Source organism: Melanerpes formicivorus, unplaced genomic scaffold (assembly GCF_026170545.1).
Source record: "Melanerpes formicivorus ecotype bairdi unplaced genomic scaffold, bMelFor1.0.p_v2 SCAF_32, whole genome shotgun sequence".
Lineage (NCBI taxonomy): Eukaryota > Metazoa > Chordata > Aves > Piciformes > Picidae > Melanerpes > Melanerpes formicivorus.
Genome location: NW_027142384.1, coordinates 979,815 through 994,507, shown reverse-complemented (window position 1 = coordinate 994,507; position 14,693 = coordinate 979,815). Strand labels below are relative to the sequence as shown.

General features: G+C 49.2%; 1 protein-coding gene across 3 annotated transcripts in view; it reads right to left on the bottom strand.

The window, feature by feature from the left end:
* PTP4A3 (protein tyrosine phosphatase 4A3) overlaps positions 1–14,693 on the bottom strand; it is a 45,439-nt gene that overhangs the window by 11,103 nt on the left and 19,643 nt on the right. For 2 of the 3 annotated variants that reach the window (XM_068155442.1, XM_068155444.1), the window contains exon 2: positions 350–1,172. In XM_068155442.1, coding sequence (XP_068011543.1) covers positions 350–454 — 105 coding nt within the window. In that variant the 5' untranslated portion in view covers positions 455–1,172. Of the gene's footprint in view, positions 1–349; positions 1,173–1,563; positions 1,647–14,693 lie in introns of those variants that run through there. The other variant, XM_068155443.1, reaches the window with a different exon arrangement.

The window sequence follows — 14,693 nt, the reverse complement described above, 5'->3', positions numbered from 1 at the left end:
GAAAGACGCTGGGATATATAGGATGAAAAGTGCTTACTGAGGTGCTGGCAGATGTAGGGGAGGTTGCATGCATCCACGTGCATCACTGCAAAGCCCTTTGACATGGGTGCTGGAGCCAGCAGGGGATGCCAAAGGAATGGGGAAACTCTGCTCCTTCTCCACCAAGCCAAACCATCCTGCTTCATAAAGCCAGTGGTGACTGGACCCACCTACCCGGATGTGACCTGGGGCTGGCACCACAAAGGATGCGCTGCTGCTACACAGGATTGATCCTTGTTGCATCTCAACACCTGCTTTTAGTCCCAAAATGTGGAGCTGGGCCACGGTCCCCCGCTTCCAGCCTCCTTACCTCCAAGAAGGTGTTGAGCGTGGCATTGGTGGGGTTGTGAGTGATGAGGAACCTCATGTTTTTGTAGCAGACCTCCACCGGTGCAGGGCGGTTCATCCGGGCCATGATGGGATGGGAGGAGGGCGATGTGGTGCTGACAGCGGTGGGGAAAAAGAACCCCCACGAAAAACCGTGATGTGAAGGTGAGGAAAACACCAAACCCAACAACCCCTCTGCACTTGAAAAATGAAAATGAAACAGGATCGAGAACTCAATATACAGACGTTGTGCAAATAATCCCAGCTCCTGGGAGTCCGCTGGCTTCCACAAAACACCGCAAGCCCCCCGGGGGAAAAGCCAGGTGGGGAAAATAATATTAATGAAAATATTAATAATAATAATAAAAAAAAAAAAAAAAGAAAAAAAAAAGAAAAAGAGAAATCCCTTTGCTGTAGTGTTGGCGTCCTCGGTGTGTGTGCAACGGTGCGTGGCTGCCGCCTCTGGTGCCGTGCGCTTCCCGGTGCTCTAGAAAGGCCTCTGCATATGGGGGGGGTGGTGGTGGCGGGAGGGGGGCCCCCGTCACGTTACCCCATCGGGGTATGTGGAGTACTTGGGGGTGGCACGGGGGGTCGGGAGGCTATGGAGCGGCGTTGGCGGTGTCCGGCAGCGGTCCCTCGCTGGGGCGATCCATGCACGGGAGCCTTGAATGGTTGAGTTGGAGGGTTGGGATGCCGGGTGGGTTGAGATGAGGTGGCCAGGCACTGCTTCACAGGGTGGGCTGCTGGCGGCTGTGGGGCTCAGATCTCTTCCTCAGCACTTCCATAAATCCCAGAGGAGAGCGAGGCTGCAGGGGAGGGAAAGAGAAACATGATGTTGAGAGTGTCCATCATGCCAGCGTGGCTCCAAGGAAGGTCCCACCTGAGAGAGGAGAACTTGATGCCCCTGAATGCACCAGCACCTGCTGCATCCCTGACCATACTCATCTTTGCAGAAGAATGTGGATTAAAAAGTGAGGCAGTATTTAAAGAAAAAGGCAAAATATTATCTGAAAAGCTGAAACAGCACTGGAAAGCCATGAGGGCAACTCACATTTCCCTTGCAAAAGGGAAAAGCACATGGCAGGGAAGGGGCTTGCTCTCACACCACCCAATTATCAGCATCTGGCTGATGTACTTAAGTACCCAAGCCAGGTGAGCTGACCCTCCTGCCACCCATCCTGTCCCATGAGACCTCACCTTTGCGTCCCTGAAACACACGGTGAGCATTTCCAGCCCGAATGCAGCTCTCTGCCTGAAACCAGTCACTGTTGTGACTAATCAGCCACATGCTCCCGGCGCTGCTGGAGCAGCTAATGTCCACCAAATGCACCTCTAATGCTCTTAGGCAAACTAAGCCACCCACAAATGAGCTTTCTCGGGGAGGGAGAGAGCAGAGGAGGGAGTTGTGGGTGCACGGTTTCACCATCTCTAGTGCTGAACGCATCTGCCCGCTTGCTGATCCGCAGCCCCACCACTGCCAGCACATTGCTCCCTAGCATGTAACCTGGTCTCACAATCTGGGGCATCTTTGCCTTCAAGAGTGGCAGTAGGAGCAATTAAGTCAGTTCCCGCGGTGGAAATGTCAAAACCCCAGAGAGGATTGTCCCAAGGGAGAGGTGAGGGTGCTGCCAGCCCCACTTGGAGCTGAGGGAAACCTGGTGCTTCCCCTGGTCATTACCCACTGGACTCTTGTTTTGAAGCTGGTCCCTTCCCCGGGTCAGCAGCTGCTTAATGCCACGTGTCTGGAGCCTCAAAATAGACCATAAGCACATAAGTAAACTGAGTTGGGCCAGCATGCACCCCCCATGCCTCTCCTCCTGATACCCCAGTGCCCAGAAAACTTCCCCTCCAGGTTGTTTTATCCTGATGCAACAGGACAAGGTGGGAGCAAGGAGGGGCAGTGAGCACCATCCAGCTTCATTACACCACAAGGGGCTGTCACTGGGCTCCTCCATGCCTAAGCATCATTTACAATCCCCCCACTGGCTCCTGCTTTGCCAGAGATCCCTGAGAATGCAAAAATCAAACAGCAAGAAATTAAATAGCAAAAGGGAAAAAGGTGGCAAGGGGAAGCATGGCTACTCTCCTAGATGTGCCCAATTTGGGATGTTTGCAGACTTTCTTGCTGGCAGGTCACTAGTCATTTATTGTCAGCAGCATGTGTAAACATGGCACTGACTTGTTGCACAGGGGTTTACAGCTGGAATTTTAGAAAGGAGCTTAGAGGGGGCTAGGAGATGGGAAAGTGCCAAAACTCAAAAGGATTTCAGCACTGTGCCCTCCCCAGCTCATCTGCAGACCCTTGTATGTCCCTGTTCCTGAGTTGTCCCAATTCCCCTTGTCAATCATGTCCCATCACTCCTAAATAATTTTTTCCCCACAAAAGATTGGGTAAAGCTACTCCAGAGTCAGGAAGAGACAGAACAGAACCAGCTCTGTGGTTTGATGGTGACTTGTGATTGACAAGTGTTGAGCTATGTCTCCTTTGGTCAGAATGTGTTGTTTTGGGATTTTTTTGAGGGATGTAGAAGAACAATAATATGCCTCTCATGGATGCTCAGTGGAGTGCAAAGCCTGACTGGGCTGCAGGGGGTGAGTGGGACTGGGGGGCGCTGGGGGCACGGGTTCTGAATTTGAGAAAATCAGATTTTAGCAGCTGATTTTAGCAGCAAAGACAAACTTTCCCTGCTCCAAACAACCTCACACCCTGTTTTAACCAGCCACAGGGTCAAGTGAATACCATTTGTGCCCGTGTTTAACTGTGTCCTGGATTAAACCCACTCACTGAGCAATCCTGCGGGACTGGAAGCTGCTGGGAGCACCAGTGCCAGCATGGCATGCCGGGAGCAGTAGCTTGCTCCCTATCATCATCCAACTGAACACGGTTCGTGCTCCACTGGTGCTCTGGACCCCATTTAGTTTTTTATTGGCTTGGGCGCGCTCGCTGCCAGTAACGGAGGTTCACTGGGAACGGCGTATGAGAACAGCGAGTGCTCCTTTCCCACAAGGGCTCCTCTCCCGTGGACACGTTTCAAGTATTTTGGCAATTGCACGTCCCGGCAATTCAGCCCTGAAGCCCGTAAATCCCTAATGGATATTCAATCGGAAACCATCCCCGGCGCTCCGGGCCCAGATGCTGATCCCCATATTAAGCGTGGCAGAACAATGTAGAAAAGGCTATTTCAGCTGATATTAATAATCTGCCAAGTCAATAAATATCTGAGTAGAGCATTATGGAGGATCTAGATGAAGTACTTGAGGACACAGTAAGCAAGACCTAGATGAGGATGCTCAGCTGTGCAGCACTGGTCTCTCAGGCTCAAAGCAATCAGGGTGACACCAAATGAAAGAAATTCAGCATGGCTGATCAAAGGAGCTGGCCATCCTGCTGCCACTGTTCTGCTGATGTGCCCAAGGCCAGAGAGGATAGAGGTCACCTCCCCACAATGTTCCCACCACTCCACCCCAGCATCTGCAAGCTCATCTCAAAGCTGCACCAGCAAGACTTGCCTTTGCATCTCCACAAGTGATGTGAAGGGCTTCTTTCTTGCAAAGCCCTCAAAAGACACACGTGCCATGTGAGTCACTATGACCTCTTTCATCATGGCTGTAGAATTTTCTGGTTCTTCCACAATACGTTTTGCAGCCAACAGCCCAGTGAGGATCCACGGTGAACACACTCACAGTGTGGCAAGGGAACAATGGAGGATGCTGCTCTGGGGGATGGGGACCACTGAGACTTCACCTCCCTGCCTACACCCCAAAGAGAAGGGAATCTCTCCTAATTATTCCTGTGCAATGTGGCCGCTCCGTCACACATACTTTGGCCTTCCAAGCATTCAGGGACTGATCCTGCAACAGCAGGGATGGGGCTGCTCTTCCTCCCAGCACTCCAAGGCAAAATAAAGGCTAGATCTTCCTCATCACAGTTAATAGAAGGGTTTGGCTGCAGTGGTGAGCAGATGACAGACCTGACAGCAATGCTGTTGGTACTCGGGCTAGCAGGAGGCAGCTGGTGAAGTCAGCTTTTCCTAAGCACAGCAACTCGCCAAGCAAAGGAAAAGGAAGCTTTGCAGAGCCAAACTGTCACTCCATGTGGGCTTTAGCAGTGGGACTTCTAACAAAGGCTCTTACTCACCCAAACAATATGTATCTTACCCATATATAAATATAGCTATCTCCCAAATGAGCACGTCTGACATTCAAAGTTCACCTTCAGAAAAATCTAACAAATCACCCATCTGTGTTACATTTGCTTGACCTCTCCTCTGGTTTCAGCCTATGAAGCAAGACACCGACCAGCCCTTTCTCTTTATGGCTGATCAAGGCCTGCTCTCCCTGCTCCCATCCCACATCTGTAGCATTTCCATTGCCCTGAAAAATGAATGCAAGTTTCTTAGTCCCAGTGACTACCATGTAGCAGCTCTGCATGTACATATCATTGCCACATACGACCATGGTGAGATGGTCTATGAAGCTTGGCTGCATGAAAAAGATTCAGCAGCACTGCCACCCTGACTACTGCCACCACTGTCAGCAGTAACAACAGCATCAAGTCACCACTGCCATCAGCACCAGCAGCACCACCACTGTCCCTACTGTCAGCAGTACCAACATGTATCAACGTGGTCACCACTGCCACCAGCACTAGCAGCATCATCACTGCTACCATTGCCACCAGCACCTGCAGCACCACTGCCACCAGTAGAACACCAACAGCTCCACTACTGCTAGCACTGTACCAGCATCACCACTGCCACAGAGGACACAGAGAGCCACAGTGCTGTCCCCATCCTGTGACAACAACTGAGACCTTGTCAAAAGGAAAGCCAGCATGATGAGATTTCCTCTGGCCATATCCAGGTGGAAGGAAACAGGAAAGGTCCAGGAGGAGGGCAACAGAAACAAAACACTGTTCAGGAGTTAACGTCTAGGGGCAGAGGTATAAGCAGCCACCAGCACCTCCTGCTCCAGGTGCAGAGAGAGCTAGGAAGAGCAGATGGGGGATGTTGTGCAAAGGCTGTGCTGGGTACTGTGTAGAGGTGGTGGTTGCTGCAGGGTATCTGCTGCTGGGAGCAAAAAAGCACCTGGCACCATCTGCCAGGTTTTTTCTTTCAGAACAGTTATGTTTTTTGTTTGTTGCTTTTGCTGTAGGGGAGATTTTCTGAGCAAAACAGCAAGAAGGATTAAAACTGCATGGGTGAGGAGGAGAGGGATGATGAGCTCTCAGCAGCCCACCAAAACACACCTATAAGATAAACCAGGTCACACATCCTCCTCTGCATCTTTTTTGGTGCATGGTAAATGGTGACTAACATGTAAAATTGGCTAGGAGAGCCAGGCAGCCCCTGATTTTATAGCACTGGTCAGATTTAGGGAGTTTGGTGGCATTTAGAGGGGGGGGGAAAGGTGTAAGTGGGATGTTGGCATGGAGATTTGCAAGCAGGAGGCACTCAGGAGACCAGAAGTAGGGAGGAGTGGGGAAGATGAGACAGCAAGCCAGCCAGGCAGATAAAAAGAAGAGTACAGTCTCCCTAGCTCTGTGCACTGGAGGCCCTGGTAATATATCAACCCTTTTTTACCTTTTATTTGCACATTTTATGTTTGAAGAGAGGCTGAGATACAATGTGGAAAGTATCTTTGAGAGGTGTTTTTCCCTCTTGCTCACTTTGGTGCCAGCCCACAACCCCAGTGAAACATGGACAGTGCACTGATGTAAGAATGCCCATGATGGCCACCAATGCCAGGGCTGCCTCTCTAATGTTCATGGGACAATGCTCCAGAGGTAATAAGAGATGCTCCAGGTAGGGACACCTCCCACTATACCAAGTTGCTCAAAGCCTCATCCATCCTGGTCTTAAATACTTCCAGGGATGAGGTGTCTGCAACTTCTCTGTGCAACCTCTTCCACCACCCTCAAAATAAAAAACTTCCTCCTAATGTTGAATTTAAATCTACCTTGCTCTAGTTTAAAATCATTGTCCCTTGTTCTATCACCATGGACACTTACAAAAAGTCCCTCTCCAGCTTTCTCCTTTCAAGTACTGGAAGGCTGCTATAAGGTCTCGCCAAGGCCTTCTCCAGGCTGAACAGACACATGTTGCTCAGCTTGTCCTCAAAGGAGATATGCTCCAGCCCTCTGACCATCTTTGTGGCCCTACTCTGGACCGTCTCCAACAGATCCACATCCTTCTTGAGTTGGGGGCTCCAGAGCTGGATGCAGTACTGCAGGTGGGGGCTCACAAGAGTAGAGTAGAGGGGCAGAATCACCTCCCTTGACCTGCTGGCCACTGTTTTTGATAAAGAAACCTTTAGCTGCAATTTCTGGTTGCATGCACCATATGCAATCCCCCCTCTCTCCCTGAGTGGCCTGGATTTGGAGAGTGCACGTAAGACATTTGTTTTTAATCTAACCCTTTCTAGTACCATAAGAGATTCAGTTACCAGAAGCAGCTAATAAAAAGCACAAAAAGGCACCAAATGTTCAGCATGGAGGAGAGGAGGACACCCCCTAGATGAACACAGCCCCCTGCTCATCCTTCCCACTCAGTCCCCAGCAGCAGAAAACTCACAGCAGCTGGTGGTGGCCCACTTGCTGTGAGATCCTGGTTTTATGATCTGGGATATCCCCTCCACTGCCTTCCCCCAGCAGCCACGAGAAGCTCACAGCCATGCTGTTGAGACGTCAGTGTCTTTGCCTGGCTTGGATTTGAAAGGAACGGTGAGGAAAAAGAGGGTGGTAGAAGAGGCCAACTCTACAGGGAAAAGCAAGAGCAGGCTTTGGGCTGGCTGCCTCCCAGATCTGCAGAGAGTGTGCTCCAGAGGGATTTTTTTTAGGGGGTGAAATGCTCAGTTGTTTGGGGATGGCTGGTCCCCACTCTGCAGTGCCTAATGCACTGGGAAGCCAAGCACTCCAAACACTGGGGATTTCTTTTGCTCAGAGGAATATAAAGAAAAAGAGTGATTCTGCATCTGATGGGGCATTTCCAGACTTCTTGTCTTGTCCAAGAGCATCCTTGAAAAGACAGAACTCCCAAGCAGCATCCTTGCCCCAAACACACACACAGGGGCAAGCTGATCCCCCCACAAATGTCACCACTGCCAACTGCTCCCGACACAAACCTGGTGTAGCTGAACATCTGCTCATCTTTTCTTGTGGTTTCTCACAGCATCTTGTAACAGGTGGCTCAGCAGCAAAATGCTGGGAGGGGGAGTAATGCCCCTTATGGGGGAGGCATCAGGAGCATGGGAAGTGGCAGTGCCCTGGGAAGGGCACAGGCTGGGGGCTGCTGTAAGCTCCCTGTCAAAGTACAGGTTGAACGCACACCGGGGAGGTATTTTTGAAAGAGGTGCAGCTTGCATTTAGTTCTCCCACTGCCTACCTCAGCACTGGTATTTTGGCTCCCGGTCTTCAAGCACCCCACTTTCCATCAGACCTGAACTTTACTATTTTGCATGTTTCCACTTGGTGGTGGCATCCAAATGTGAAGATGTCCCTGTGCCACCTGGGCCTACCTCCTTGTCAAGCCAACAGCAGCCTTGACCAAAGGGCACTGGTAGCCTTCTCTGCGTCACTGGCATGTCTTGCACAATCCCCAATGCCAACCAGCTGCAGTGGCTCCAATCGATGTTTGCTGACAAAGGGAACTCCAGGGGACTCAATCTACACAAAGGGTGGATTTTGATGAGTACATAGCGTTGAAAGTATGCCCTGCCCCATGACATGCTGGGGATGGCAACACAGCAAAGAAAACATGCTCTGCCTGTGATGAGCTCCATGGAAAGGTCTTCCCTGGCATCATCAAGCTATAGCCAGCATTGACCAGAGAAGCCAAGCTAGGGAGAAAGGCAGCTCTTTCCAGTCAATGGCATTAGGTTGAAATGGGATTTGTGGATCCTTGAGCTTTCACCACTATCGAGACACTGTGCTCTCAGGGGCTGTCCTCTGAAAGTCTCACTGTTGCTCCCCAGTACTGGGTCTACACATTTCATCACATGGAGACAGAGCCACACCTATCATGACAGACTGCTGGGGAGTGGCAACCGGCTTTATCTACTATACTGGCCACCAAAGCACTTCAGAAAAGCAGCCACCTGCCCAGGGGGACAGCGCTGTGTGAAAAACCCTGGGATGGCTCCTCACTGGTCTCACTCACCCTGGCCACTGCCATCTCTCAGCAGAAATAAATCCTTGAAACAGTCCTACCAGGGATGTCTCCTTTACAGCAGGACAGGACAGAGATGCTGTGCACAGGTAATAGTGAAATGGCTACTAACAATGCGGTGAGACATAGAGGGAAACATGATGGGTGTCAACCAGGATAATTAAAAGCTGTGGAGCAATCAAAGGGAGAGGGAAAAATGCCCTGCTTGTGTGTGCAAGGTGCAACAGTGCCCAGGCATGCTGCAGACCCCTGGCGTGCCAAGCTCCTGGCTCAACCCACTGCAGGTCCTGCAGAGAAGGTTTCCTTGAGCCCCCTTCCAGAAATCTCCTTAGCTCCAGCACAAAGGTCATGTCAGGGCCAGGAGGAGGAGCTATGAAGAGGGCCTGATCTTGTACCCTCTCCAACTTCCTTGCATCCAGCCATTCCCAGCAACAGGGACAAAACCCTTTGGTCTGAGCCGCTGTTGTTCTTGCACAAAAACCTGGCACCAAGGGACCCTGTGCTGGCGGGTGCCACAGTGTCCCCTGCCCGCCAGAGCTTGCAGAACAAATAAAAGTGGTTTTTCTTTCAAATAAAACATCAAAGGGGATGAAATGCCAAAAGTTGCAATTGCTCTTGCTGGTGGGACATTGGTGCCTCTGTTTGCTGTGCAAAGCATGCCTGTTTGCCAAGCCCAGGTATGTCCTCAGACCAATTTACACCCCATCAGCATGGCAAATGGATGAACAAATTGGAAGAAGGAAGAAAAGTGAGGATTGAGAATCACTTTGAAGAAGAAGGCTGAGCCAGTGCAGACTTTTTACCATGGCTTCTGGTGACAGGACAAGGGCTAAAGGTTTTAAACTGAAGTGTAAATTTAGATGGGGTGCAGGGAATTCTTTATGGTGAAGGTGATGGAAAGTTGTGGATGCCCCATCCCTGAAAGTGTTCAAGGTCAGCTTGGATGGGGCTCTGAGCAATTTCATCTAGTGAAAGGTATCCCTGCTTATCCTTTCCATTCCAAACCATTCTCTGATTCTATTACTGTCCAGTGGCCAGGTGATACTGCAGCCCTTTCCTGAGGCTGTCCCTGCCAGCATCCTCCCAGCTTACCTCTTCATTGCACATGTGCCAAACTGGATTCAAGATTTGCCAAGGATTAAAAATCCTCACAGGAATGGGACTCTCTGAGCTTTAGGAAAGCATGCTGAAAACTCCTTTTGCAAGGGGTCCAGAGTCCTACAATGCTGCAGCTTGGGACATGATCTTGGGCTGCAAAAATGCTCCTCCCCACCCCCACCCCCCATTACAAACAGGACACTCTCCTCCCAGGCTCAAAAGCAGAAACAGAAGGCAAGCCACCAGCCCCCTAGACAAAGCACCTTTTAAATCTCATCCTGACTTGCAAAGCAGTGGTACTCTAGCACACCAAGGATACTCTGGATGCTGTTTGAAGCAAAAGCATCTCAAAAAGGGAACTGATGGCAAAGATCCTGGTGCTTCTTGTCACTTACAGGAAGTGTTTTTTGTTATGTAAGATGAACAGAATCATCTAAACATATTGCTGTAATTCACAGAAAGGATTTCCAGTGGTGGCTTTATAAAAGCCAGGAAAATGCCATGGCATCTCTGAAAGAGGAATTGCAATGATCTGCATGAACAAAAAGCCTGCTCCAGACAGAGTTTGCATGTCAGAGCTGCCATGGTATGCTGCTACTTGCTCCTCTCCCCACCCCAGCCAGGAAAGGAAAGAGAAGGTTGTGCAGCACAGCTCAGTTGGTTGTGATGGACCATGCTCATGTGATTCTGGAGTGTTTAAGGAGAATGACCATGTTCCCAGGACAACAGTGGGAAGAGGATGAAAGGCATCCTACCTATATTGCTGCTGTGAAGCAACACGTTGAACACCACAAGTGAAGATGCCACATCCTGGAGGAAAAGTAAATTCAGTAGTAGGATGTTGCAACCCCAAAGCACCTTTCCATATAGGTACTGCTTTTGGGATGGCATGCAGGTGGTGCGATCATTTCACAGCGCCCACAGTCAGCAACACCACATTGCTCCTCCCTGAAACTCTGAAAGGTTTGCAGTAGCATGTCTGACTGCTCATGAAATGCCCAGGAACACTTACTCATGAGCACACTTTGGTTCTGACTTTCTTTTGTTGGGGGTTTTGCATAAAACCAGTGCTGCCTTTAGGAAAATGCAAATTCCCTGCAGAAAGAAAAGTGTTTGAACATGATGGCTGCTTAGATGTGTTGCACAGGGAAGCTATGCTTTTATCACCTGAAAACTAAATAAAGGCTGAGATGTAAAGCCTCCCCACCCTGCTCAGCAGGAAAACTTCCCCAGCTCCTATGGCCGGATCCAGGAGGGATGGGACAGGCAGGATGTGGTGTTTCATCCATGCTCTGCACATCCTCCCTGGCCCCAGGGGTAAACTTTGATGGCCTGGAGACATGCAAATGCTCTGTCTCTGCTCAGCTCTCAGATGGTTTCAGAGGCATTTTGACACCCCGGTGTGGGTGGCATTTCCTGGTCACCACTGCTACACTGAAGCAGGCTCTAACCAAGCTGAAATCAAATGAATTTCCCTGGATAAATTAAGCTGCAGCCCCCAATCCATCATTTATGATGAAGCCAGCAGTCAGCTACTAGAGAAAATAAATGTTTTTGGGGATACACATGCATGTGCTCTGCCTCTTGCTGAGGGGAAAGGCAAAGGAGGAGAATGAAAAAGTAACCCCAATTACAAGCAAAAAGTCAAAGCTGCTGTACAGCGGAAAATCCAGGCTACCCTACCACTGTCCTTTCACTTCTCTGGCCCAATGTGTTCATCAGCCATCTCTTCTTGCTGCTTCATAAAGAGCCAGGCTACAGTGACAGAAAATGCAGCATGATCAGAAAATACGACATCGAGGAAAATCTACAGAGATCTTGCAGAGGTGCAGAAATACTCAGTGCTGACTTAGGTCTGGATCAGTTCCCTCATTATAAGCTCCTGTGGTATGAAGAAACAGCTAAATGAGGACGTTTCTTTTAATACAGCTGGCTCCATGCTGCAATCTGTACTACCTCAGCAGAAAAAACACACTACAACACTCTATAGGAGCTGTGCACAGAACTCTTGCAGCAGCCAGAACAAAGGACGTTTTGCTGTTCCACAAATAATTTAAATTTGGCATTGCAGAAGACAACTGACAGCAAACCCAGCCCAGGGCTGGGCTAGGCTGGGCTGTCCCACCATGAATGAGCCCAATGGAGCAGACACAGGGCCACTGAAGATAGAAACATAGAAAGGCCTGGGTTCAAAGTGACCTTAAAGATCAACTAGTTCCAATCTCCCTGCCCTAGGCAGGGACACCTTCAGCCTGGGCTTGAACACCTTCAAGGAGTGGGTATCCACAACCTCCCTAGGCAACATGTTCCAGTGCCTCACCACCCTCACTGTAAAGAATCTATTCCTAATATCCAGTCTAAATCTACCCTTTCCCAACTCAAATCCATTCCCTCTCATTCTCCAGTTACAGGGCATAGGGCTCATCCACTCCAGCATAAAGGTTTGGCTCAGCCCTGCTGGCACGAGGGCATGGAGACACTGATGGCCACCTTGGTGAAGGCACCTTTGAATTGATCTTGTCTTGGGGAAATAAAAAAGAAGAAAAGCTTATTTTCAGCTTTATCTTTCCCAACCTGTCTCCCTGCAAACATGCACCTGTATCGGCAAGGCACCATGGGCAGCACAAGGATAGGGACAGGCAGTCAAGGGCTGCTAAATGAGCAGTGTAACTAAAGGCTGAGGCACAGGCTGAAACTCTGCTGTGTGATCCCAGGCAGGAATTTCCCCAGCATTTTATTTCATCAGCTGGTCAATAAAACATTCCTATCCCATTTCCAGCTCTACTGTAAGTGTTATTCAGCAAACAGATGCAGCACATCCTCTCTGCTGTCGTTAGCACGGCCTAGGCAGGCATTTGCTAGAAGCACAGCAGAAGGACTTTCCTGGAGCTCTATTCATGTGCTGGGTTTGCTGCACCCAGTGATGGCACTTGAAGGACTTTGGGGACCTCACCAAAAGATTTCCCTGCAAGGTTTGGAAATGTCGACTGATCTCTCCCACAGAATCATCTTGGTTGGAAGAGACCTTTAAGATCATCTAATCCAACTGCTAACCCAGCACCACTAGGTCACCACTACACCAAGTCCCTGAGCACCACATCTACAATGTGGGCCATGACTTTTAAAAGTCCCATCCAACCCAAACCATTCTATGATTCTATGATCTATGAAGCTGGACCCATAGCCTCTTCGGCTAAGCCTCTTCAAGTGTGCAAGACTGTGGTGACCTCTATTTGGATGGACACAGCCATGAAGCCTTCAAGTAACTCCGCTGCAGAGAGGCACTTGCCCCGAATCTGCTCCCAGGAGATCAACAAAGCACACAAGTCTTCATAAAGGTAGGAATAGGAGATTTTGGTTAATTCTAAGGATTAACTCTGTGCTTACTGCCTTTGCTGCTACAATCCCAGGAATGAGCATCATCACAGGCACCACTGCCTACAAAGCTGGTGATGCTGTCTCCTCACCAGCAGCATCCTCCCAGACACAACCCCAAGGACGAGTCTGATTTCCAGCAGCTGGGACCACAAGTATATCCCTTTGATGCCAAGGTGCTGATAAAACCCCAATCCTTGACCTGTCCACTTCAATAAAACAAACAAGAGCTCAATGAAGTCTCTGCTAACTTTAGAAGATCCAATTTTAGAAGCTTGCAAGAGGAACTGCTGCCCAGCTGCATGCACAATATATCTTCGGGGTTTTCATCCCTAATAGAGCTTTAGGCTCTGATTTTTTTAATGCCTGAAGACAGTTTGGGGAGAATATACAACCATTTTTAAAGTAACAGAGAAAAGAAATCAGTATTTTGAAGGAAATGGAGAATTAGAGAAAAAAACAGCACCCACAAAAAGCCCTGCCATATTAAGATCCACTGACAAAAACTGCACCCAAGTGTGGGACACCCCCTACCTAGAAGCTGTGCCATGAAAAGCAAAACCAGGACATGGGCTGCCCTTTGTCCCCACTTGCCCATAGTTCACTGCTGGCCTGGGCTTGCTATTGCAAAGGGAAAGCAGTAAGCATACGTGGCTGCCTGCTTTTTGCACACGTCATCACTCAGATGGGCTTAAAAACACGGTATCCATTTCAACTTTCATTTCTGAAGTGATTTATCATGTCCCTCCATTTTAGCAAAGAGCAGTAAAAGGATGGAGGATGATCAAGAACAGCTCTGGGATCCACAGATTAACCCAGCTTTTTAAAACATGAGATTTCAAGTAGAAATTTTAGTCTCCAAATCACGCCTTTTTCAATGAGTTCATTTTCAGGAAGCTGACCCATACACTTGCCTCAAAAAAAAAGTTTGGCTCTGGCTTGTGTCCATTAAACCAGATAACTGGGAGTTTATAAGTTCATAACTTGAAGTCAGAAAGTTTCATCTTTCATTTTCCACAGCTGATTTGCAGCCAGCCTGGCCTGAAACTGTGGGCTTGCTTTGAGTTCACCGTCATTTCAGAGTTCATGTGCAGTTTGAAGTGATGCTCTGCCCATGCCTGAAGTCTCCTGCGCTCTCATCCCAGCTCAGTCCTAGTGTGTACCAGCATGGCTTGAAGTTCTCGACAATGACTGTGGTGAAACACAGGAACAGATTGTCCAGAGATGTGGTTGAGGCCTTGTCCCTAAAGACATTCACAGTCAAGCTTGATGGGGCCCTGTGCAACCTGATGCATTCTGTGATTCTGTACCTGCACTTCCCAATGCCTGCATGGACCCACCACTGGCTGACAGAAATGTCCCTGGAATTGCTTTTGCTAGATACACTAAGGGATTTAAATCAAAGGTTTTGGTCCTTGGGCTAAAGAGGGCTGCCTTTTGCTGAAGTGATGATCCTGGAAGCTGAGAGAAGGCAGAAGAGCCAGGGCACACCACCTTGGATTTTTATTTGTATCCCTAAGGCAGACATTTAAGCTTTTCCAAATGGAGTTTTTTCCCTTTCTGCTACACCAGTACAAGAATTAGAGCTTTCTTCACTCAACCCGGCTGTTTTTCTGGTCTGCAAAGTCAACAAGAAGCACAGCCAGCTTTTTGGCTCTCTTGGAAACTTTGCAGTCCAAGAAAATCAGA